Source organism: Carcharhinus amblyrhynchos, chromosome 5, assembly GCF_965287045.1.
Source record: "Carcharhinus amblyrhynchos chromosome 5, sCarAmb.v2.hapA, whole genome shotgun sequence".
NCBI lineage: Eukaryota > Metazoa > Chordata > Chondrichthyes > Carcharhiniformes > Carcharhinidae > Carcharhinus > Carcharhinus amblyrhynchos.
The window spans coordinates 107476012-107501683 of record NC_137328.1 but is presented as its reverse complement, the minus strand read 5'-3'; the positions used below and the strand labels follow the sequence as shown (position 1 = coordinate 107501683).

General features: G+C 44.0%; 1 protein-coding gene across 5 annotated transcripts in view; it reads left to right on the top strand.

The window, feature by feature from the left end:
• The window catches only part of LOC145343494 (cadherin-related family member 2-like), a 145654-nt gene that overhangs the window by 66389 nt on the left and 53593 nt on the right, over window positions 1-25672 (top strand). For 4 of the 5 annotated variants that reach the window (XM_080189744.1, XM_080189742.1, XM_080189740.1 and 1 more), the window contains exons 18-21: window positions 3043-3112; window positions 7923-8531; window positions 10343-10414; window positions 24074-24123. In XM_080189744.1, the coding sequence (XP_080045870.1) occupies window positions 3043-3112; window positions 7923-8531; window positions 10343-10414; window positions 24074-24123 (801 nt within the window). The remainder of the gene's footprint in view (window positions 1-3042; window positions 3113-7922; window positions 8532-10342; window positions 10415-24073; window positions 24124-25672) is intronic. The other variant, XM_080189741.1, reaches the window with a different exon arrangement.

Here is a 25672-nt window from a genome sequence, read left to right as displayed (position 1 = left end):
TTTAAGCTTCAGAATTTGACTTCATAATTTAAGATGGCTCTTAAGTGTAATCTGAGGGTGCCCTGCAGTGTCAGAAGTACTGGGTGACAAATGTAACTGAGGTTCCGGCTGCCTGCTTAGGAGTAAGAGGTCAGTTGGTGTTGTTTAAAGAAATGTGGCAAATTCCTAACTAATGTAAGAATAGGAGTAGACCATTTAGCCCCTCGTGCTTCTCCCGTCATCCTAATAGATGATTTCTAGTAGGATATTTCGTAGTAAGGTCTTACGAGGAAAGGCTGAGGAACTTGAGGTTGTTTTCGTTAGAGAGAAGAAGGTTAAGAGGTGACCTAAGTGAGGCATACAAGATGATCAGAGGATTAGATAAGGTGGACAGTGAGAGCCTTTTTCCTCAGATGGTGATGGCTAACACGCGGGGACATAGCTTTAAATTGAGGGGTGATAATTATAGGACAGATGTCAGAGGTAGGTTCTTTACTCAGAGGGTAGTAAGGGTGTGCAATGCCTTGCTTGCAGCAGTTGTGGACTTGCCAGCTTTAAGGGCGTTCAAATGGTCAGTGGATAGGCATATGGATAACACTGGAATAGTTTAGGTTAGAGGGCCATTAGATTCGTTCCACTGGTCGGCGCAACATGGAGGGCCGAAGGACCTGTACTGCGCTGTAATGTTCTACGTTCTATGTTCAAGTTGCTTCCAGATCCACCACTTGGTCAACCAGTAGTCTGTTCTTGTTGAAGATCATTCACAAAGTTATTCTGGAGTTTAAACAGAGTGGGCCGCGATTTCTATTTCACTGTATTGCTCCGGGTGGATCCATTAGTTCCTCAACACAATATTTGCATCAACACTCTGGAGAAACCTAAGTCTGTACTCAATAATATCAACCTGTTCTTTGGGGAGTGTTTGAATAATTCAAAAAGACACAGGAATAAAGTAGATCCATTTTTGATAGTCAAGAACGAAGCTCTGTAAAAATTTATAGCATTGATCAATTATTCATTAATTCTGTCTGATCGAAACAATCTGATCGGTTCAGACTATTGAGTTTTACTGACACAGTTGCATTGCTTGTGGCAAGTTTTGTAAGGAAGCACAGCTCTTCCAGATTTTTTTTTACATAATCCTTAGTTCATTTTACTTTAACTTGAGAAAAGTATGGGAAAACTTCTGTTAAAATATAATCAGCATGGAGGCGCAGTGGTTAGCACTGCTGCCTCACAGCGCCAGGGATCCTGGGTTCAATTCCCAGCTTGGGTCATTGCCTGTGCAGAGTTTGTATGTTCTCCCCCTGTCTGCGTGGGTTTCTGCCGGGTGTTCCGCTTTCCTCCCACAGTCCAAAGACATGCTGGCTACCTGCATTGGCCATTCTAAATCCTCCCTCAGCGTACCTAAACAGGCACCAGAATGTGGCAACTGGGTGATTTTCACATTACCTTCATTGCAGTGTGAATGTAAGCCTACTGATAAATAAATAAACTTTTAATCACTACTGTTGAATATCAAATCTAAAATAGCTGGTTTTCACTATGTTATCTGAAAGGTTTTGGGACTTTTTTTATCAACAGCAAAGGTGGAAATGATGTTTCAGTTGTTGAGCCTTAGTCATGACTGTATCCAGAGTATTGAGTTCCAGTTGGTGCACCAAGACTCTGAATGATTTATTGACTTTGGAGGGGACACAGATTCACCAAAACACTGGTGGACACTGTAGACACATGGACAGCAGCAGTTCAAGAAGGCAGCTCACCATCACCTACTCAAGGACAATTAGGGATGGTCAATAAATGTTGGTTTAGTAAGTGAAGCCCACATCCCTTGAATGAATAAAAAAAATTGACTAATAACATGTTGCTAGGTAGGGGAGTCAAGGGATTTGCAGCAAAGGCATGACAATGGAATTAAACCATGTTTCAGCCATGATCTAACAGAATAGACTTGAGGGGCTGAATGGCTTATGACCCCGAGTTCGTGAAATGTATTAAACGGTTATTTTACACAGTTGTACAACTTATAAAGCTTACGCACGACCTATAAAATTTGAACAAGACAAACAGGGTAGATGTACGGAGGATATTCCCAATAGTGGGAGTGTCCAGAACCAGGGGTCACAGTCTATGGATTCAGGATAGACCACTTAGGACGGAGATGAGGAGACATTTCTTCACCCAAAGAGTGGTGAGCATTTGGAATTCGTTACCACATGAAGTAGTTGATGTCAAAATATTGAATGTGTTCGAGAGGCAGCTTGATATTGCACTTGGAGTGAATGGGATCAAAGGTTATAGGGAGAAAGCTATTGAGTTGGATGATCAGCTTTGATCGTGAAGAATGGTGGAGCAGGCTCGAAGTACCAAATAGAGCCATAAAGTCATAGAGGTTTACGGCATGGAAACAGACCCTTCGGCCCAACTTGTCCATGCCGGCCCTTTGTTTTTAAAACCCCGAAGTTAATCCCAATTGCCTGCATTTGGTCCATATCCCTCCATATGCATCGTACCCTTTTAACTGTCTAAATGCTTTTTAAAAGCCAAAATTATACTTGCCTCTACTTCTACCTCTGGCAGTTTGTTCCAGACACTCACCACCATCTATGTGAAAAATTGCCCCTCTGGACACTTTTGTATCTCTCCCCTCTCACCTTAAACCTATGCCCTCCAATTTTAGACTCCCCTACCTTTGGGACAAGATATTGACTATCTAGCTGATCTCTGCCCCTCATTATTTTATAGACCTCTATAAGATCCCCCTTCAGCCTCCTACGCTCCAGAGAAATAAGTCCCAGTCTATCCTCATAACTCAATCAAGTCCTGGTAACATCCGAGTAAATCCTTTCTGCATTCTTTCTAATTTAATAATATCCTTTCTGTAATAGGGTAAACAGAATATATGGCCTGCTCTTATCTTCTATGTTTCTATGTTACTTTCAATGAAAAGGCAATGGAGGGTGTGAAAGAAAATGGAATACTGCTGTAGATTAACAATTAGAACTCAGTCAGGATTTTTTGTTCAGGTGAATAAACCATTTTTATTCTTTTCTATTTTAGGATGTGAATGACAATGAACCGGTTTTTAACCAAAGCATCTTTTATTTTGCTGTTCCTGAAGACCAGCTAGGTAAGAGCAATGTTTATGAGATGGGTAAGAAATTAAATTCCCATTTTCTTATGCAAATGCTGGCAAATAGCACAATACATGTAGAAATTTATGCTAAAATTAGACTCAACACCTTCTGAGTGGGAAAAAATCTTGTTGATTTACCTACAATGCTGTGGATGAAGGTCCAGATCTTTCGAGAAATGTCAATCATCATCAGATTGCCACTCTGCTCAAACATTCCCCTGACTCAGCAACTGCTCCACATTTCCTCTGGGACCCTCTGAACTCAGCTTTCCAACAAATGTGGAGCTACGTCACAGAGGAGAAAGTCAGGGGGTGGACAGGACATGCCACTTTATAAAACACCAGCTACTGTATAGTAACATTAAAGGTCCAGTGCAAATGTTAGGGATTGGGTGAGTGGATGAATGAATGAACTGATGAGCAGGTGAATAAATTAATAGGTGAGTGGATGGATGTTGGTGAATGAATGAATGGGTAAGTGGATGAATTAACTATTGGGTGAGTGGACAAATGTTGGTGTATGGTGAGAGGATGAATGAGTGAATGGGTGAGTGGATGAGTGAGTGGATGAGTATGTGGATGAATGAGTAAATGGAGCGGTACAGTAACACTACTACTTCACAGCGCTGGGGACCTGGGTTTGATTCCCAGCTTGGGTCATTGCCTATGTGGAGTTTGCGCATTCTCCCCGTGTCTGCGTTTCTTCCGGGTGCTCCAGTTTCCTCCCACATTCTGAAAGACCTGCTGGTTAGGTGCATTGACCCGAAAAAGCGCCAGACTGTGGCGACTGGGGGAATTTCACAGTAACTTCATTGCAATGTTAATGTAAGCCTTACTTGTGACTAATAAATAAACTTTACTTTAAATGAATGGGTGAGTTGATGAATGAGTGGATGTGTGAGTGGGTGAATGGGTGAATGAACAAATGGATGAGTGGATTAATGAATGGTCACGTTGAACTAATTTGGTGGAATTCTTTGAGAACATTACATGTGCAGTGGACGATGTGGTGTATCTGGATTTCCAGAAGGCATTTGAAAGGTACTGCACCAAATGCTGCTACATAAGATAAAGGCACATGGTGTTATTGGTAATGTATTAGCATGAAAAGAGGATTGGTTAACTAACAGAAAGCAAAGAGTGGAGATAAATTTTTCTGGTTGGTGATCAGTGACTAATGGTGTGCCTCAGGGATCAGTGTTGGGACCGCAATTGTTTACGATTTACACCAATGTTTTGGATTTGGGGACCAAACGTAGTGTGTCAATGTTCGCAGGTGACACTAAAATGAGTGGCAGAGCAAAGTGTGCAGAGGATGCTGAAAGTCTGCAGAGGGACATGGATAGTCTGAAGTGAGGGCAAGGGTCTGGCAGATGGAGTACAATGTTGGTAAATGTGAGGTCAGAAATAACAGCAAAATGGACTATTACTTATATGGTAAAAAAATACTGCTGTGCTGAGGGACCTGTGCAAGAATCACAAGGAGTTGGTTTGGAGGTGCAGCAGGTAATTAAGAAGGAAAGTGGAATTTTGTCCTTTATTGCTGCAGGAACAGAGTTTAAAAACGCTGAGATTATGTTGCAGCTGTATAAGGTACTGGTGAGGCCACATCTAGAGTACTGTGTACAGTTTTGGTCTCCTTATTTGAGAAAGGATATACTGGCACTGGAAGGGGTACAGAGGAGATTCACTAGGTTGATTCCAGAGTTGAGAGGGTTGGCTTATGAGGAGAGACTGAGTCGAGTGGGCTATACCTCATTGGAATTCAGAAGAATCAGGGGAGATCTTATAGAAACATATGAGGTTATGAAGGGAATAGATAAGATAGAAGCAGGGAAGTTGTTTCCATTGGCCGGTGAAATCAGAACTAGGGGACAAAACCTACTATATATTCCAGCTGCTGTAAACCCCACTGGAGTGAAACGCTCCTGGTGGGAGGGTGGTGGGGGTGGTGGTGATGGGGGGGTGGAGACGCTAGTGGGTCTGGCAACTTCAGTCCCAAGCCCCTGAATGATGTTTAAATTAGATTTAAATGAATATTTCCATAAATTATTCAGCTCCGCGCCGATTTCTGGTGTGGAGTTGACGACGCTGGAAATCTGGCACCTGGAGAATCACGGAGGCCATGACGCCCAGCGGGGAGCCCACAAAATGGCTTCCACTTGAATTCTCCCAGCTGCAAAAGCAGTGCAGCAGGCTGGGAGAATCGCTCCTGTGGAAACCCCCAGAATATAGTGCCAAATAAGAGTCTAGCGTTTCCTTAGATTTGTACCCCAGAGCATCTGCTACTAGGCAAGTACCAGATATGTGGCTAGAGAGTGGCGTAATTTTGGACATAAGGAGGTTAAGTGCTTAACTACAATACCCACACTTTCCTTTGATATTTTAGATTGTCAAATTTTGCCCACAATATTGGCTACATACCCTTGCGCTTGCTGTGAAATTTGGCCATCTACCAGTTACATGTGAATGATGGGAGAAGCCTTGTGTCCAACATTGCTTGCACTGCAGGAAATAATTACATTTTCAAGCCTTTTAATGGATTTTTTGGTGCTTTTTAAAATGTTTATTCTCCTGGAGACTACTCTTAGTGTTGCTGGAATCCTCCCCACAGATCTCCAGCCGATCAGCCAGATTGCCTGTGGTGCGGAGGCATGACAGAAAAGAATTTTGAGGAGGCACGAAGGGTCAACTAAGTTCTTCTGGGTTTTCTGACTTGAAAACAGACCTTCTCACCTGGGAAAGCATCGCACCTCCAGGCGAAAATCCAGGCCCGGGCCTTCACTGGTGGGCGGGTGATTATTGAATTCCAATCCTGATCCATCCCACAATTCCAAGGCTGAGGTTGTGAAAGTCGTGGGGCAGTCGTCAAGACCAACTAGTTTAGTTTATATATTAGTATCACATAAGAACATAAGAAATAGGAGCAGGAGTAGGCCATCTAGCCCTTCGAGCCTGCCCCGCCATTCAGCAAGATCGTGGCTGATCTGCAGTGGATCAGTTCCACTTTCCAGCTTTCTCCCCATAACCCTTAATTCCCTTGCCTATCAGAAAGTCACCATTAGGCTTACATTAACACTGCAAAGAAGTTACTGTGAAAATCCCTGAAAACCCACGCAGACACAGAAAGAATGTGCAGACTCCACACAGACAGTGATCAAAGCTGGGAATTGAACCCGGGTCCCTGGTGCTGTGAAGCAGCAGTGCTAACCACTGTGCCACCATTCTTTAGGAAAGGGAATCTGCCATCATTATCCAGTCTGGCTGATAAGTGACTCCATTCCCATTCCCATGCGGTTGTCTTTTAGCTGAAGTGACCCAGCAAGCCATATTGTTGGATCAAATGGGCAGCTCGGTGGCACAGTGGTTAACACTGCCACCTCACAGCACCAGGGACCCAGGTTCGATTCTGGCCTGGGATGACTATCTGTGTGAAGTTTGCATGTTCTCCCTGTATCTGCATCGATTTCCTCTGGGTGCTCCGGTTTCCTCCCACAGCCCAAAGATGTGTGTGTTAGGTTGACTGGCTACGCTAAATTGCCCCTTCATGTCAGGGTGATTAGCAGGATAAATACATGGGGTTATGGGGATAGGGTCTGGGTGGGATTGTTGTTGGTGCAAACTCGATAGGCCGAATGGCCTCCTTTGCACTGTAGGGATTCTATGATTCAAATTGCTACAAAAAGCACCATGTGGACTGCAGTGGCTCAAGAAGCAACTCACAGTCACTTTCTCAGGATAACTAACAGTTGGCAATAAGTGATCTTACCAGATAAATCCACACCCTAACAATTAACTTTAAGAAGTCTGTTTTACATTTTGGAACGGATTCATAAAAAGGGGCCCAGTTTTGTTACTTGCTTTGATTTAGAGTGATTCTGTTCCAACAACGCTGAATTTAAATAAAAGTTAAAACATATAATGTTGCAATGTTTTATATTCTGTGTGGATTTGGCAAATCCTACAGCTGAAACTGCGTGCAGTTATAATGGAACACAATTTAGATGTTTTAATTTCACAAATGGGCTGAGAAGACTTGACAGGGTGGATATCGGGAGGATCTTTCCACTCATTGGGGAGATTGGAACCAGGAGACACAATTTAAGAATAAAGAGGTCTTTCTTTTCAGGCTGAGATGAGGCAAAATATTTTCTCTCAGAGATTTTTTAGTCTGTGGAATTCTCTTCCTTGGGCAGCATGGTGGCACAGTGGTTCGCACTGCTGCCTCACAGCACCAGGGACCCGGGTTCAATTCTGGCATCGGGCCACTGTCTATTTGGAGTTTGCACATCCTCTCCGTGCTGCGTGGGTTTCCTCAGGGTGCGCCAGTTTCCTCCCATAGTCCAAAGATGTGTGGGTTAGGTTGATTGGCCTTGCTAAATTAACCCTAGTGTCAGGGGGATTAGCAGCGTAAATATGTGGGGTTAGGGGAATAAGGCATGGGTGGAATTGTGGCTGGTGCAGACTCGAGGGGCCAAATGGCCTCCTTTTGCACTGTAGAGATTTTATGATTCCTCAGATAGCTGTGGAAGCTGGATCATTGAATATATTCTAGGCTAAGTTAGATAGATTTTTGATAGACAGGACAATCGAGGGTTATAAAGGGATAGATAGGAAAGTGAAGTTCAGGCCACAACCAAATCAGCCATGACCTAGTTGAATAGCAGGGCAAAGGGGAAGGGCCAAATGGTACTCCTGCCCCTAAGTCCTATGTTCCTCTGTACCTAGTCCCACTGGACCTAAAGATATATGGTTCTTCAGCTAAATTTATTTTGTAATAAATCCATTGAATATTCTATTGCAGATCAATGCGTTGTTTCAATATGGGCCACAGACAATGACGTAACTGATCCAAACTCTCTACTAAGCTACAGAATTGAAGATGGGGCCAGGGGACAGTTTATTCTCAGTACAGAGAAAGGAGACTTGCACCAGTCTGCCGCATGTATCCGTGTGAACCCAGAGTCCAGGCTTGATTACGATGCCGGGCCACGCAAGTATAAACTGACGGTAGCAGCCAACGACTTTGGGTTCGATCCCAACACTGGACGCACGACCGTTGAAGTGGAAATTTTGGATGTCAACGATGAAACCCCTGTCCTAATCGGAAGTTCGCTCTCTGATGTCTTTGCAAGAGAAAACGGACAAATCGGTACAGCGGTCACGGCAGTTCAGGCTTTCGACCCAGACACTGATGCAGAATTGCACTTCTTCATCAGAGAAACGGAGTGTCTCAGTGAGAAAGAGGAAAGGCTGAGCAGCTCGCTCTGTGAGAGCTGGTTCCGGCTGGTGGAGCGATCTGGGTCGTTGTTGTACACCGGTCCAGTTGACCGTGAAAGTGTTCAGGCTGTTCGGCTCAGAGTACAAGTTGTGGACTACAACACTGTCCTGTCTTTGAATATGAGTGAGGAAGGTCAGCTCTGTGTTAGAAACTGTTTATGTGCTATCGCCACACCAGCAGAGATAGAACTCTGTATCCTCGGCTCACATTCTTTTAAAGCATTATAAAAAAACCATGCTGCCTCGCAGAGGGACAGCCTGCACCCAGTTTACACAGACATTGATAAATTTGTACGGCCCAGGTGAACACCTGAAATATGATTTGTTCCCTTAAGAATGTACATCCAGGGGCTGCACAGTGGTCAGCACTGCTGCCTCACAGCTCCAGCGACCCAAGTTCAATTCCCGCCTTGGGTGACATTTGAGTGGAGTTTGTATTTTCTTCCCCGGGTGCTCCGGTTTCCTCCCACACTCCAAGACGTACAGGTTAGGTGGATTGGCCATGATAAATTACCCTTAGTGTCCCAAGGTGTGTCGGTTACGTGGATTAGCCAAACAAAATGTGTGTGGTTACGGAGCTAGGGTAGAGGAGAGAGCCTGGCTAGGATAGTCAGAAGATCAGTGCAGACTCCATGGGGGTCTTCTGCACTACCTATGATTCTAAGTGCCCGCTAAAGGATCCCTTTTGAAAGTTTTTCGACAATGGGTGGGTCAGGCTTTTGTTCTTCATTTCTCATTGTTCCCAGCGGCTGCAAAGGTGAGGTAGCATGTGTTCTTCCCAGTTACACACCCAATTTCAAAGACCATTGCCAGACCCTTTTCCTACTGCCGAGCGACTCTCAGTCACGTCTCAGAATTATCTGAGGTCCATTCTATCAGCGCAGACGCCTAGCTGAAATGAAATACAAGACCCAATTTTGGCTGGACCTCAGTTCATGGAATTTTCATGACGTATTCTTGTGCAGGGCAAAGAACAGGAAGGCCCTTCAGCCCTCGAAGCCTGCGCCAATCACGGTCAACTATCTAGACCAACTGCTTATATCTGTCTATTCCCCGTTTGCTCGTATGCCTATCAAGATAAATCTTAAATGTTGCTAATGTTGCCTCACTTGGCAGTGCATTCCAGGCCCCCACCATCCTCTGTGTAAAAAAACTTCCGCTGCACATCACTATGGAACCTCCCCCCGCTTGTCTTGAACTTGTGCCCCCTTGTAACTGTCATTTCTGCCCTGGGAAAAAACTTCCAACTCTTCACCTTATCTATAACTTTCATAATTTTATAAACTTCTACCAGGTCATCCCTCAGCCTCTGTCTTTCCAGGGAGAAAAATCCCAGTTTATTCAATCTCTCCTCATAGCTAATACCCTCCATATCAGGCAACATCCTGTTAAACTTTTTCTGTACTCTCTCCAAAGCCTCCACATTCTTCTGGTAGTGTGGTGACCAGAATTGGACACCATATTCCAAATGTGGCCTAACCAACGTTTTATACAACTGTAACATAATATGTTGGTTAGGCCACATTTGGCACTATAAAGAATCAACGGTTGTTTTCTCTGGGTTATTTCATGTTAATTTTATCCACATTTCAGTCAACTATGACCCTTCGCAATCCAGTGACAAGCAAACCAGTAATACAAATCTACCAGTCATGCTCTACAGAGCTTTTCTCATTATTTCCCACAAGATGTATTAAGAATTTGCCATTGTTAATGACAATAATTCCTCTTCTACCCTGCTTGTAACTACTCCTACTACTACCTACAGTCGCGATTGTCACATTAGTCTGTCATGTGCTAGCCTCTCACATCCGAGGTAGATCATCTACAACCACTTTGTGATTTCTGTGATCTAGCTACACCGAGGCTGATCCCTCTTTCTGCCGCCCTCCACTTTTCCCTCTGAAAGAGATCTGTCGATAATTGTCCATTCATATTTTTCAGGACATATCAAAATCATCATTGCTGATGAAAATGATAACCCGCCAACGTTTACCAGGACAGAATATAAACGAGGTGAGTGACGATAATCAGCTATAAAGAAAGAGGCACTATAAACATCTATTGGTGTGGAGAATGATATGATTCCCCTGGATTTGTTCGTTAGAATTGACCAATTTGGCTGAGCTGAGAATGATGAATGTTGACCATTCCAGCGACATATAGCAGAATTTTCCAGCCATACGCACCCCGAAACCAGAAAATCCCTCCCGAGGTCAGACCTTTCCATGGTCCGTCCCTTGCCCCCTCCAGTTCCCATAGCAGCTGGAAAGGGAAAATTTGCCCCACAGTTTCAGCTTCACTGTTTTGGTTTGACACTGCCTCTTTTCATAGAATTTACAGCATAGAAGCAGGATATTTGACCCACAATGGCATCTGCCAATGTTTGTGCTCCACACGCAACTCCTCTGACCCTACTTCACTATATCATAATTTAAAGCTTATTCATTGTCCAGAGGGCATTTAAAATCTTCTCTAGACAAAAGCTTGCATTTATCCTTGTGTGATATAGGCCCCGATTTCCAGAAGATGGTTCTGACTGGTTCACCATGCTGAAAACAGCCTTTTTACAAGACTTTCCTGCCTTTACTGCTGCCAACAAGCCTCTTTTCTGTAGGTGATGGGACACATACATTTTATATCGCTGCAGAGAAAAGTGTTGTTGTTTCCTTTTTTTGCCATTCGCCTTAAAGCGGCAATCTCTATTTCCCAGAAGGCAAAATAAAGTACATATTTAAATATCTCATACAGCTTTCAGGATATTAGAAAAGCATTTCCATTCATGAAACCTCCTCAAGTGCTTACTCCCTTATAAAAACAAACTTTTATTCATATCCCCACATCAAAGGCAGCTAATCTTTGAATAAACTCTGAGCTGCCAATCAATCTGTGAATTAGGACTACTCTTCTGAGAGAATTGTAGCTGTGGAAACAGCCAAGCATTCAAAATTACATTATTATAGCCCTTGGGAAAATGTCAACAAATAGCTATTGTAATGGTTACAACAGTGTTTTCAACTCACAGGCAGTTTTTTTTATTTTTAAAGGGCTGAGGATTTAAATTACTTTGCATCAAGACAGTTCTACAGACTTATCCTCCTTCCAATTGTATTTCTGCCTACTCTAAAAATTGTGACTTTTACGTTGTTACATAACTGGGAAACCCAAACTCAGTACTGAATTCATATGGCCCAACTGACCTCATATTTCCCTCATATGCGAATTATGTACCACTCTTATCCCCTTCCAGCAAAAATAGGATCAGTTGGAAATGGGAGTGGGATTTCTGCATCTGGATCATGTTTCCCCGCACCCCCCCACCAACTGTTTGGAAAGGTATGTGGAGTCTTACAGCTCTGACAATCCGACCCTTATTGTCTGGAAGCCTTCCCCATTTCCAGTTCACTTCATGGCCCTGAGTAAACATCAGGGCCTCTTTCTCTACTTGTAAACCTAGGGAGAGAGAAATGAAAGGCTGAAATGAATATAAAACTCCGAAGATCAATGAAAAAGCAAAAGCAACATCAAATCTATCGTGTCAGTATTTATACCTCAGGCTGAAGACTTACCAAGGCTGTTCACAAACTCCCTCAGCTCAACGTTACAAGAGTAGCCTGCAGGCCAAATGTGGACTTGGCCCATAAATATTCTCTGGTTTCAATGTCCTCTGGCCTCAGGATATTTACATGCCTTTGAGAGGCCTTGGCCAAATACTCTGCAAATGGAAGCTTGGAAATAGGCCTTGGCCTTCTGCAACATATATCGCTGTTGACAGCTTCCAATTTATTGCTGCTAAAATAGCATGAAATTTCTAAGATCTTCCTAAATTTAATGTTCAGATTTTGTAACCAGTCTCTTCAAATTCCCCGTCTTCCCATTCTGCCACAGCGACACAAGGGGCAAATTGGCACGTCGTAGTCACAGTGGCTAGCACTGCTGTTCCACAGTGCCAAGGACCGTGGGTTCAATTACCGGCTTGGGTCATTATCTGTGCAGAGCCTGCGTGTTCTCTCCTTGTCTGCGTGAGTTTCCTCTGGGTCCTCCAGTGTCCTTCCACAGTCCAAAAAAACATGCTGGTTAGGTGCATTGACCAAGCTAAATTCTCCTTCAGTGTACCTGAGCAGGCCCCAGCGTGTGGTGACCAGGGGATTTTCACAGTAACTTCATTGCAATGTTAATGTAAGCCTACTTGTGACAATTAAATAAACTTTAACGTTCAAGTTTAAACGATATATTAGCACAATTGTGCCCATTTATTAGGGGCAGGAATAATCAATGCTGGCTGTCACTTCTGGTACATTTGGCTCTGACAATTGATGGAGTGTGGTCTAGGCCCTGTTTTCTACTTTCGTCTGCTTCACATTCCCAAAATGGCAGATGGGGAGGGGCAGCACAGTTAGCACAGTGGTTAGCAGTCAGGGACCCAGGTTTGATTCCTGGCTTGGGTCACTATCTGTGTGAGTTTGCATGTTCTCCACATGTCTGTGTGGGTTTTCTTTGAGTGCACCACTTTCCTCCCGCAGTCCAAAGGACGTGCTTTTTAGGTGCATTGATCTGAACAGGCGCTGTAGCATGACGACTAGAGTAATTTCATAGTAACTTCATTGCAGTGTTCATGTAAGCCTTAATTGTGACTAACAAGTAAACTTTAACTTAACTTTAGATGTTCCTTGCCCAGCTTGCTAAATTTCATAGACTTGAAGGACTACTAAAAGGCGCACTGATTGGTTAACAATCAAGCCTTGGCCAATGCTCCCAGCCTTCGGGCGTGAGGGAGGAAGAGGCCAGAGAAAGGGAGAGTGAAAGAATGAGGAGGCCTAGTATTTCTGTGTGTGCAGGTTCCACTCTCTTGAGCAAATTGGGAAATTTTTCAGTATAATCCCAGGATAGATTCTCTCCTTTTGGTGGAGCACATTTTAGTGTTGTCAAATTCTGTGTACGAGAGTCAAATCTTTTTGTGTATAAGATTGCTTTCAGTGTGTGTGCGGCCTTTCCAATTTACTTGCATGGGAAGTCTCATATTTTTGGGTTCTGGGACTCCACATGATTGTATTATCAAGTATCCAAATAATTGTATGTTCCTGATTGAGTCCATTTTGTTCATTGACAATCCCCTTAATCATATTGATAAAGGTTCTGGGGTTTTTCTTTTGGTACTTTATTCCTCATCAAAAAAGCCAATTAAGTCCAATCAGAGTCCCCACATGAAGGACAAACCAGATCCAAGCTGACAAGACACGATAGGCATCCCATTTTGGGCTTGATCCAACAAGATCCAAGCTGACAGGATGAGGCATTACACCCCTCGCAGGCTTGAACTGAGCTTCATCTCAGCCAAAAGGCCAAGATGGCTTTAAAAAAATTGCATCAGGTAAATAAAGATTCTGCACTAACCATATGGTGAACTGGACAGATTTGCCTTAAAATATTGCCCCTGTCTTGAGAAAGCGGTCTCCACATAGCATTCTCCCCCTTTATATTGATGTTGCCTGCAGTTGTCCATTGACATGCTGTTCTCTGACAGAGACCCATACAAAATTACTGCTCCTTACATTTACTTTGCTGCAACAAGGAGCCTTAATCTAGTTGCAGACCGTTGTGGGTCTATGATAATATTGCTCCTCTGGGGAAATCTAGATGTTTATAATAAGGAGGACAGCTAATGGCAGAATTACATTACATCTGAAGTTGGCTACATTGTTATAATGCTCAAGTACTTCTTCAATGGCCTCTGGCATCCCTCTTGCATAAGTGACTGAGATAATCGATGGGATATTTGACCTCTGTTTCCAAATACTCCTCAGCCCTTCTGAAAGTCTTTGATTAATCACAGCATTCTACATTTATAATCTTCTTAACTTTACATCCATAACTGGCCTTAATTGTATGGACAGTTGGTGCTATTATTTTTCAATCAAAATATGTTAAATTTCAGGATGAAGCCATTAACCTAAAATTCCCTGACTTAGTAATATATTCTTTCATATCAGCTTATTCAGGTCAAGCCACGCTGTATAAATGAACCCTTCTTGGCATTTATTTATAGATTTCTCAACCTGTGCTTTTACTTCTTGTGCTTCTCAGATCTCTCGGTTCCTCAATCCTAGTTATTTTCTTATCTTTCAAGCAGGAAGTGCGTTTATACAGAACCTTGGCTAGACCGCACTTGGGAGTACCGTGTACCTTTTCCGTTTCATATGTTAAAACAATATTGACGCATTGGGGAATGTGCAGAAACAGTTTACGAGGATGTTACTTGAATAGGGAAGGTTCAATCGCCGTGAAAGATTGAGTGGCCTTTCTCTCTGAGAGGGAGAAGGGAAAAACGGGGCTGTTACAGGTCTTAGAGTCATCCAGGGAAATAGACATTCGTGTTTCAATCGCGTCACTAGGTACCCCCCCTCCCTCACTCCACTCCCCTGCATCAGGAAGTAAGAATTTTTCTTGCAGAATTTCATAGCACAAAGGAGGTCATTCAGCCCATTGCGTTTCATTGTGCAGCTCTTTGAAGGAATCATACATTTGTTCCAATCCCTTGGGGATTGAATAAACTAGGTTTGTTTTCACTGGAACTATGGAGGCTGAGGGGAGACCTGATGGAGGTTGACAAAATTATGAGAGGCATTGACAGGGTGGATAATCAGAGGCTTTTTCCCAGGGTCAATTATGAGGGAGCACATATTCAAGGGAGGTTCTCTCTTTCTGGTGGAACACATTTTAGGGTTCTCAACTTATGTGTATGAGAGTCAAATGTTTTTGTGGATGAGGTTGCTTTCAGTATATGTGGGGCCTTTGCAATTTACTTGCCTGGAAAATCTCATATTTTGAGGTTCTGGGACTTCACATGATTGCATTAGCAATCAATTTTTCATACAGAGCATGGTGGGTGCCTGAAATGTGCTGCCAGAGAAGGTTGTGGAAGCAGACACATTGGCAACATTCAACAGGCATCTGGGTGGGTACATGAATAAGGAGGGAATAGAGGGATATGGTCCGAGTAAGGGCAGAATGCTTTTTTTAGTTTAGTTAAGGCATCATGATTGGCACGGGCTTGAAGGGTCAAAGAACCTGTTCCTGTGCAGTACTCTTCTCTGTTCTTTGTTCCCTGTTCTGGCTCCATAGCCTCGCAAATCTTCCCTTTATAACTAAAAAGGTCTTCAGAATGATGAAAGTATTCTGACAGGATGAATGTGGGGAAACTAATTTGTATTTCTGGGTGAGTCTTTTCACAACACCAGGTTAAAGTCCAACAGGTTTATTTAGCAGCATGAGCTTTCGGGGCACTGCCCCTTCATCAGGTGAGTCTGTCAATATGCCCGATCTTCTTGGAGATCCTCCCCACTTTGAGTTGCAGTTTGCATCACTTGCCTGATGAAGGGGCAACGCTCTGAAAGCTTGTGCTACCAAATAAACCTGGTGAGACTTCTTACTGTGCCTACGCCAGAAATAAGCCAGCATCTGCACATCGTGGGTGATTCTTGACATGACAGGGAGGAGAGGGATAGTTATAAGGTAACCAATAGTAGATCAGATCAATAATTGGAAGGAATTTCTTTACAGAGTGTTACAAGATAGGTCAGATACTTCATGGTGTTCTATGAAGCTTGCCTGACCTATAACTTCTTACGTTGAAATTGGCTAGCATGAAGATGAGAGGTTTCATTTCAGGTGTAATTCAACCAACCCATGAAGAGCTTTTATCAAAAACAAAGTTTAATTAAGAATATTGTTGACATGTATAGTAAGATAATTAGCAAGAACCTTTAACAATTAAGAACATAAGAACATAAGAAATAGGAGCAGGAGTAGGCCATCTGGCCCTTCGAGCCTGCCCCGCCATTCAATAAGATCATGGCTGATCTGTCGTGGCTCAGTTCCACTTTCCCGCCCTCTCCCCATAACCCTTAATCCCCTCTCTTATCAAAAACCCATCAACCCGCTTCTTAAAAATATTTAGCGAGGCAGCCTCCACCACTTCAACGGGCAGAGAATTCCAGAGATTCACCACCCTTTGAGTGAAGAAGTTCCTCCTCAACTCCGTTCTGAACCGCCCCCCCTTTATCTTGAGGCTGTGCCCCCTAGTCCTACTGTCTTTTTTGAGCGGGAAGAGTCTTTCCACCTCTATCCTATCCATCCCATTCATCATCTTATACGTCTCAATGAGATCTCCCCTCATTCTTCTAAACTCTAACGAGTACAAGCCTAGTTTATTCAGCCTCTCCTCATAGCTCAACCCCCTCAACTCCGGTATCAGCCTAGTAAACCTCCTCTGCACTCCCTCCAAGGCCAAAATATCCTTGCGCAGGTGCGGCGCCCAAAACTGCACACAGTACTCCAGCTGCGGCCTCACCAATGCCCTATACAGCTGCAGCAAGACCTCCCTACTTTTATATTCAATCCCCCTCGCTATGAAGGCCAGCATCCCATTCGCCTTCCTGACCACCTGCTGCACCTGCAGGCTGGGTTTTTGCGACTCATGCACAAGGACCCCGAGGTCCCTCTGCACCGTCGCCTGCTGCAGTTTTTCGCCCCGTAAGTAATAGTCCTTCCTACCATTCTTCCTACCAAAGTGGACCACCTCACACTTGCCAACATTAAATTCCATTTGCCATTTCCTGGCCCATTCGCCCAGCCTATCTAGATCCTTCTGCAGACTCTCCACACCCTCCGCACAATTTGCCTTTCCCCCAATCTTGGTGTCATCAGCAAATTTCGACACCCTACACTCGGTTCCCTCCTCCAGATCATCTATATAAATGGTAAATAGCTGAGGCCCCAGCACCGACCCCTGGGGCACCCCACTAGTCACCAACCGCCAATCCGAATAGCACCCATTGACCCCCACTCTCTGCCTCCTATTTGACAACCAATCCTCTATCCACGCTAACACCCTACCCCCAACTCCATGTCCTCTGACCTTCTGCAGTAACCTCTTGTGAGGTACCTTATCAAACGCCTTCTGAAAATCCAGAAAGACCACATCCACCGGCTCTCCTCTATCCACCGCCCTAGACACATCCTCATAGAACTCCAGTAAATTTGTCAGACACGACTTCCCTTTAATGAAACCGTGTTGCGTCTGCCCTATCAAGCAATTCCCTTCAAGACGCCTCGCAATTTCCTCCTTAATGACGGATTCTAACATTTTACCTACCACAGACGTTAAACTAACCGGCCTGTAATTCCCCGCCTTTTGCCTGGCACCCTTCTTAAACAACGGCGTAACATTAGCCGTTTTCCAATCCTCCGGCACTTCCCCGGAATCCAGCGACGTCTGGAAAATAACCACCAAGGCATCCACTATCACCTCCGCCATTTCTTTCAGAACCCTCGGATGCATTCCATCCGGTCCTGGGGACTTGTCCACAATCAGCCCCTCCAGTCTGTCACGCACCACCTCTCTAGTAACAGTAATGTCATTAAGACCCTCCAGTCCTACCACCTTTCCATCGCTAACACCCGGCAAATTATTCACGTCCTCCTCCGTGAAGACAGAAACAAAAAAGTTATTCAAGACCTTAGCCATATCCCCATCCCCTACCACTAGGTCCCCTTTCTCATCCGCTAAGGGACCAACGTTCACCCTAGCCAGCCTCTTCCTTTTTATATATTTATAAAAACTCTTGCTATCCTTTTTTATATTAAGCGCTAGCCCAGCTTCATAGCTTCTTCTACCCTCCTTTATCAACTTTTTTGTCAATCTTTGTTGACATTTAAACCTTTCCCAATCCTCTTCTCGCCCACTGCTCTTAGCTACTCTAAATTCCTCCGCTTTTAATTTAACACTTTCCTTCACCTCCTTCGTTATCCACGGCTTATTACCTCTCTTCCTACTGTCCTTTTTAACCATCGGAATAAATTTCTGCTGAGCACCAAGAAAGATCTCCTTAAAGATCCTCCACTGCTCCTCAGCAGACCTACCTTCCAACGCGCTCCCCCAGTCCACATTCGCCAATTCTTCTCTCATCCTACCATACTCCCCTCTATTCAAACAAAGGACACGTGTCCGGGAACCCACTTTCTCCTCCTCCATCTGCAACAGAAACTCCACCATACAATGATCACTCTCTCCAAGAGGATCCTTCACCTCAAGGTCCCTAATTCTACCCGCCTCATTACATAGCACCAGATCCAAGATAGCTCGCTCCCTCGTCGGCTCCAACACACACTGTTCCAGGAAACTATCCCGGCAGCATTCCAAGAACTCCTCCTCGAGCCCACCTCGTCCAACATGGGTCGACCAATCAATATGCAGATTGAAATCCCCCATAACTACTGCCGTCCCATTAACACCAAACACAATAATGTATAACTCTTAAGGGAATATCTCTAATCTGTTCCAACCAAAGCCAATGTTAAATACACAATGCCCTCCAAATAAACACAATACAGCATTGGTTAATGCCTACTTACTACAGGATCCAGCCTCTTGGATTGATTGCTGAAAATTCCTTGTGAAGAAACTCAGAAGATGTTGTAATCAAATATGTTTCCAAAAACACAGCTTCTTAAAAAGAATAGGGAGAGAGAGGAACTGTTCCTTAGCTTGCTGTTAAACTGCTTCACACACTGCCCAAAACTAAAAGCCCAAAGGAAAAAAACCCTATCATTTGACTGCCACAAATAAAACTGAACACCCTTTCATCACACCTCAGCTCTACCCCACAATGACATCGCTGAAGCTGTAAACTGCATGATTTTTAAAAATCCTTTCTTAAAAGTGCACTCACATAACAGACACTGGCGAGAGTGTGGAATTTATGGGCAGGCGAAGGAGTTGAAGCATTGTGGATTTATGCAGAGGTTTCCTGCACTTATGTGGGAAAATCAGTAGAAGAGTTATGGGGATGGAGTGGGAAGACATAAATAGAATGATTGTGATTAATGTAGGGTATAAATGCTAGAATAGACCTATAGGGTTGAGTGGCAATTTTTGTGCTGTGAATATTAGTGTATGAATATGCTAATGACCCTACCCTCTCCTATCCAAAGATGAGCAGGTTAGGTGGACTGACCATGCTAAATTGCCCCTTAGTGTCAGGGGGACTAGCTAAGGTAAGTGCATGGGGTTATGAGGATAGGGCCTGGGTGGGATTGTGGTCAGTGCAGACTCAGTGGGTCAAATGGCCTCCTTCTGCACTGTAGGATTCTATGATTCTTTTTCTCCAACAAAGGATGTTCCCTTCATTAGGATTCTGGCACTCTGAAGTAAAATAACCTTCCAGTCTCACAGCCAGACATTCAACTCCACCATCCCACTCACTGTATCAACACAAGAGCTGCTCTGCATCCATCAGGACTTACAAATTAAAACAAAATTGTGTGCAGCTTTCTTCAGCCCTTTGAGCCTCAACGGTATAATATATTCATTAAAACTTTCTGCAAAGTTGATTGATTGTGGCTATTGTCAATCCTGGGCGATTAATGTGGTATTTACTCAGATCTTGGGAAATACTTATAGAGTACATGTGACAAATGTGCAAATAGTGGGGAATAGATTTAATGCTGTAAGTAATCACAGGGGACCCTTAAGAATGCAACTATGTTACTCGGATTTAAATGTAGGCCACCAGCGTCACAGACTTGCACGCTCTCGCAGTTCCACTAAATAAACCTGGTATTCATTAGTTTGTGCTAAAATATTGGCTTTACACATAGAATAATGTATTAGGAACGAGAAGGGCATTCAACTCCTCGGTGGGATTTCCCGGCCGCACCTGTCCCGAAACCATAAAACCCTGCCCGAGGTCAACAGACACTCTGATTCCTGTGACGGGCAGGGGGATAAAATTCTGACAATCGTGCGTGTTTAACCATTTATGGAGATTTTGGTGGATCAGTAGCTCAAGCCCATTTATTGGCCGATTTTTTTTTAATTCATGGGGCACGGCCGTTGCTGACTAGTCAGCATTTATTGCCCACCCCTAGTTGACCTTGTCCAGGGGGCAGTTGAGAGTCAACCACATTGCTGTGGCTCTGGAATCACATGTAGACCAGACCAGGTAAGGACGGCAGATTTCCTTCCCTAAAGGACATCAATGAACTAAATGGGTTTTTTCGACAATCAGCAATGATTTCATGGTCATCAGTAGATTCTTAATTTCAGATTTTTTTTATTGAATTCAAATTCCACCATCTGCGATGGCAGGATTGAAATTCGGGTCCCCAGAACATTAGTTGAGTTTCTGGATTAATAGTCTAGCAATAATACCAGCGCTAGTGATAAAGAGATCCTCCTGCAATGATGTTGGTGCAGCAGTTCCTGTAGATACCCACATACTGCCCAATGGAGATGACAACCACATGCATCTCAGCCACAAACAGTAACAAGTGAGCAGTGTGGCTCAAACTCCTCCAGGGTCATAATGGTGCACTGTGTAGCAATGGTCAAGCAGAGAGGTGATAGTGTCGCTCGGAGCCCTAAGTGGGTAATGGAGTGCCTTGATTCTGTCTCTGTGAACTAATTTTCTCCATGTACACTTTCAAATTGCTGACACAATAAGGCATATTTCTGGGAGTGCTTTTATTGCTGCTGTGACAAAAGGATTGGTTTGAGTTGGTGATGGACATAGCAGGATTTTCAAAAGCGAGGCTGAAACCTTGGACCAAATGTTCTTCTACCATTGATGGTAATTGATTAAATGTTCCAGGCTACATTTCCCATGGATATGCCACTCAGACCCCCTTCAATTCCACACCCCTCAGCCTGAGCCACTTGCCCTCAGTTGAACATTATCTGTCTCCTGCCAGAGTCTCACTGTCTGCAAAGTTCACAGCTCTCTGGAGGACCATGCTAGGCAGCAATCTAACACTAGTCAAGACTGTTGCAGTAGAGTATTGCAGGACACCACCCAACTGGTCCAGGCATCAATATCGCACCTTCAGAAGCCTGATGGCTGCTAGCTGATTGTCCTAATTAACAGATTGCATTGGTTGTGACATTACTATACATTTATCTGGGTTGCTACGGAGAGGCACATAGCCTGTCTTCACTAAATTCTGTATCTCTAAGGATCCACCCATGCACTCTGGAGGTTGGAGTGAAGATCTGAGCTTGTTTGACTGGCAAAGAATGAAGGAGTCATGGCAGCTGCCAGGAAAAGTGAGGACAGACATATGATAAGGAGTAGGCCATTTGGCCCCTCGAGCCTGTTCCATCATTTGAGAAGATCATGGCTGATCTGATTGTCACGGATGCCTGTGACCATCTGCCTGGAGAAGTTTCGTCTTTTGCAGCACTGGTTATGAGTCATCTCCAAGTAGCTTTGCCTTACCAGAGAATCCCATGTTGAGGGTCCTGTGCCCTCTTGCTGTCTGGTGTCCTGCCTTTCCAGTCCGCTCAGCCCAAAATCCAACAACCTTGCCCCAATTAGCAACTGGAACCATACTTTTGGCCAGTTGGCTTCCCAGCTATCCTTGGCTGCCTTAACCCCTGTATTTTTGTCCCTGTGATGTCAGGGATGCCAGCTCAGTTCAAAGCCCTCGTGCATAGTTCTGTCTCTCCTGTCCCTTGCGTAGTGCCAAGGACACCCCCATACTAACCGCCGCAGAACTTTCCCCCCAACCTTGCATTAATAATTTGTGTCTGTGAAAAGACTATCAAGTGCTTCCATAGAGGGAAGTCTAAATGGGTAATTGTATCCTGGAGCTCCATCGGGGTAAGGGGGAATTTACAGGATATTTATCAGTCTGGTGTGGCTAGTGACCAAAGAGGTTCTATTCTGCCAACTGCGCCCATGACTATGTGTACAATATAAATGCACCATAACAGTATGCATCATCTCATTGTTAACAAATTGCTTACAGTATGAATACTACTTAATGTCCCTAGAGAAGTAACTCCTAATGGTTCTGGGGCATTGAGGGGAGGAATAAGAAGAATGGCTTCTCCCTCTTGTGGTTAACCTGTTTCCTTGTCACTGTGCAAACTGCTAATCTTATTGAATGTGTCATAGAACTGAAAACAGACAGCTGCATTGGAAGCAATTTGCAAAATCCAATGAAGTGCTACGGAGGACTACTCCACACTGGGTCATTTCCACGTGCGTTTGACAGTTCCTTGGCATCCTGCATTTATGTATAGTGCTTTTCCGAGTGTTTTCACAACACTGAGAGATCACTGGTGAAGGCCAGACAACAGTGACTGGGGAACAAAGACGAAAATGCTGGAAACACTCTGAGTCAGTTAGCATTTGTAGAGAGGCCGGATGAGTTCATGTTTGACCCTTCCACAGAACTGAAAAACGTTACAGACGATGAAAAACAATTCAAGGGGATCAGAGCAAAGGGGCAGGAGAAGGAGGACACAGAATGGTCTTTCAACTGCTTAAATGGAAACCAGAAAGATAGTTAAATGACTGAAGTGATTCCAGGAATCTGGGGAGTTTGTTCCTCCATGGTACATTGACTTTTCCTGGTGATCTTTCAGCATTGTTTTGGATTTCTTTTACCGCAAGTACTTTTTTTTCAGGTCATTGATTCTTTCCTAACAACCTTCTGCATGTTAATGAAGCTTACACATTCAGAGTGTTCCTGGCTCCTTTGGTCTTCGTGCATGCAGCTCCTCCCAGTGTTAACACCAACACTGCTGTTCCCACAAAAAGCATATTGATACTTCATAAAAATGTCACTTATTCAGATCAGATTGGCAGAATGGTTTTTTTTTGCTCTTTGTCCCTTTCTAGACACCATTTTGTGCCTTTATAATCACTAGCAAACAATGTCAGATTCATTTGCATTTGTTAGCATAAATTGTGATACACAGAGTACTTCACTGGGACAGCAGATCCACGTAGTGGGAACTAGCTTGTCTTAATTTGCTGCTGGCAATAATTTAAGGGACACATTTCCATAAATTACTGCCTTTATATGTCCGTGGTATGTGTAGCCTTTTAGTGCCCAGACAACATGGAATACTCCAATATTTTAGTATAAAATTTAAGTAAAGAATGGTATTAGTTTGAGAAGAATTACTTTTATGAAATAGGAAATATATAATTCAGTCATTCATTATGTTTTTTTGGTAGTCAGTTATGCCAGTTTTCACAGCTCGGGGCAGCACGGTGGCATAGTGTTTAGCACTGCTGTCTCACAGCGCCAGGGATCCAGGTTCAATTCCGGCCTTGGGTCACTGTCTGGGTGGAGTTTGCACATTCTCCCTGTGTCTGCCTGGGTTTCCTCCGGGTGCTCCAGTTTCCCCCCACACTCCAGTCAGCAGGTTAGGCTGATTGGCCTTGCTAAATTACCCTTTGCACCTTAAAGATGTGTAGGTTAAGGGGATTAGTGGGGTAAATATGTGGGCTGACAGAGATAGGACCTGGGTAAGATGCTCTGTAGGAGAGTCAGTGCAGGTTTGATGGGTTGAATGACCTCCTTCTGAACTGTAGGGATTCTATGATTCTAGTCGATGATTCTATCACTTGATTTTCCAATGGTTGTTCATTAAAGGATCACATTTAATTGGCATGAGTTCTACATTGAGGAAATTCTGATTTGCTGATCTGAATGTAATATTTCTTTAAAAGTTGTTTTAATCATTAACCATTTCTTGGCCATTACCTTAGTGATTTATATCTACACCTGTGTTTTTTTAAAGTGATAAAATCAAATCATTGCTAAAAAGAAAAGTCTGTTATTCACCAGGAAATTGAACGCCTGATTCTGGTTTCCTTTCAGTTGTTGTGTCTGAGTTGATCACTGAGGGATTCGAGATCTCCGTGCTTGAGGTAAGATGCTTCAATTTTATTTGATGGTTTTGTCCATCTTGTTGGGGTCTAGGGGCTGGAGTTTGGTTACTGAGGCAGAGAACAGGAGCCAGGAAATTTCCTAACTCGCCAGATTCGCCTTAGTAACCCGAAGCATGCAATTTTTGCTCTGGGGGTGGGGTGGGGAGGAGTATTGGGACTTACAGTGTGGAGGGATTTTGTGAGAGCATGTGTGCAGAATGGACCCAGAAGCAAAGGATAGGCAGCCATGGGGGTGGGAGAATGCCAAGGCGGTTGGTTAGAAGGCCCACATCTGTTCTCTGAGACTTGTTTTAGAAGCTGTTAGGTCTCCAAGCCCTCATAACTTGGACCCACAAACTGTCACCCCTCATTGTATTCCCCTTGTCCCCCTCTGGCCTGGCTGTCCTCTCCACCGTTCTGGTTCTTCTAAGCCAACCTCATAGCCTCTCAACCCAGCATCTACCCTCAGCAGATCTCAGGAGCCATGTGGAGATGAAAAGAAATTAACCTCCAATGATTCAATTTGATTTGATTTATTATTGTCACATGTTTCGGGATACAGTGTAAAGTTTCGTTTCTTGCGCGCTAATAATACTCTCACTCCTACAAACTTGATAATGAAACTAAATCTTAAAACCCACTCAAAGTTTTTAAATCTGTTCAAGTGGTTAATCTCTTATATTCCGATTCTACATTGAAAACAACCAATCCTTTAATAAAGTCTTCCATTTCATTAATTGTAATGGATTACCCATGTCATGCAGGATGCCCGGCAGATTTGGATACAGACTTTTGTTGGACAAAGGGATGGGTTAGGAATCTCCTGTAACCCTTCCCCAGCCTCTTGAACCCATCCTGCCCCAATCACCCACTTGCTAGACTCCTGAACCAAGATCTACCCCAGCTCCTCAGTGCTGGGACTGACTTACCTCCCAGCAGTGGCCACCATGACAAAGTCACATAGCATCAGTTCAAACATGGGCAAGGAAACCTCCTGCTGATTCCTACCTACCACCCCTCTCTCTTGCCCCTAGCTGATGAATCAGGACTCCTCCATGTTTCTTGGAGAAAGCACTGATGGGGACAAGGGCACAGAATGTGGTCTGGATGGGAGTCTTCAAAATCCATCATCATGAGTGGCTCAGTAGTACCACCACGGACTGAGCTGTGTTGGTCCTAAAGGAAGTTGGTGGGAGAACCAATAATAGAGAGAAATGACTTCTCCTCGTCCTCACCAATCTACCTGTCGCAGGTGTATCTATTCATGATAGTCTTGGTGGGAGTGGCCACTGCACAATCTTTGTGGAGAGAAAGTCCAGCCTTCACATTGAGGATACCCACCGTTGTGTCCTGTGTCAGTATCGCCATGCTAAATGGGATAACTTTGAACAAATCTAACAACTCAAAATAGGGCATCCATAAGGCACTGAGGGCCACCAGCAACAGCAGAATTGTACTCAGTAATAATTTTTAACCTCATGGCCTGGCATATCCCCCACTCTACCATTACACTAAGCCAGGGAATCAACCCTGGCACAATGACGAGTGC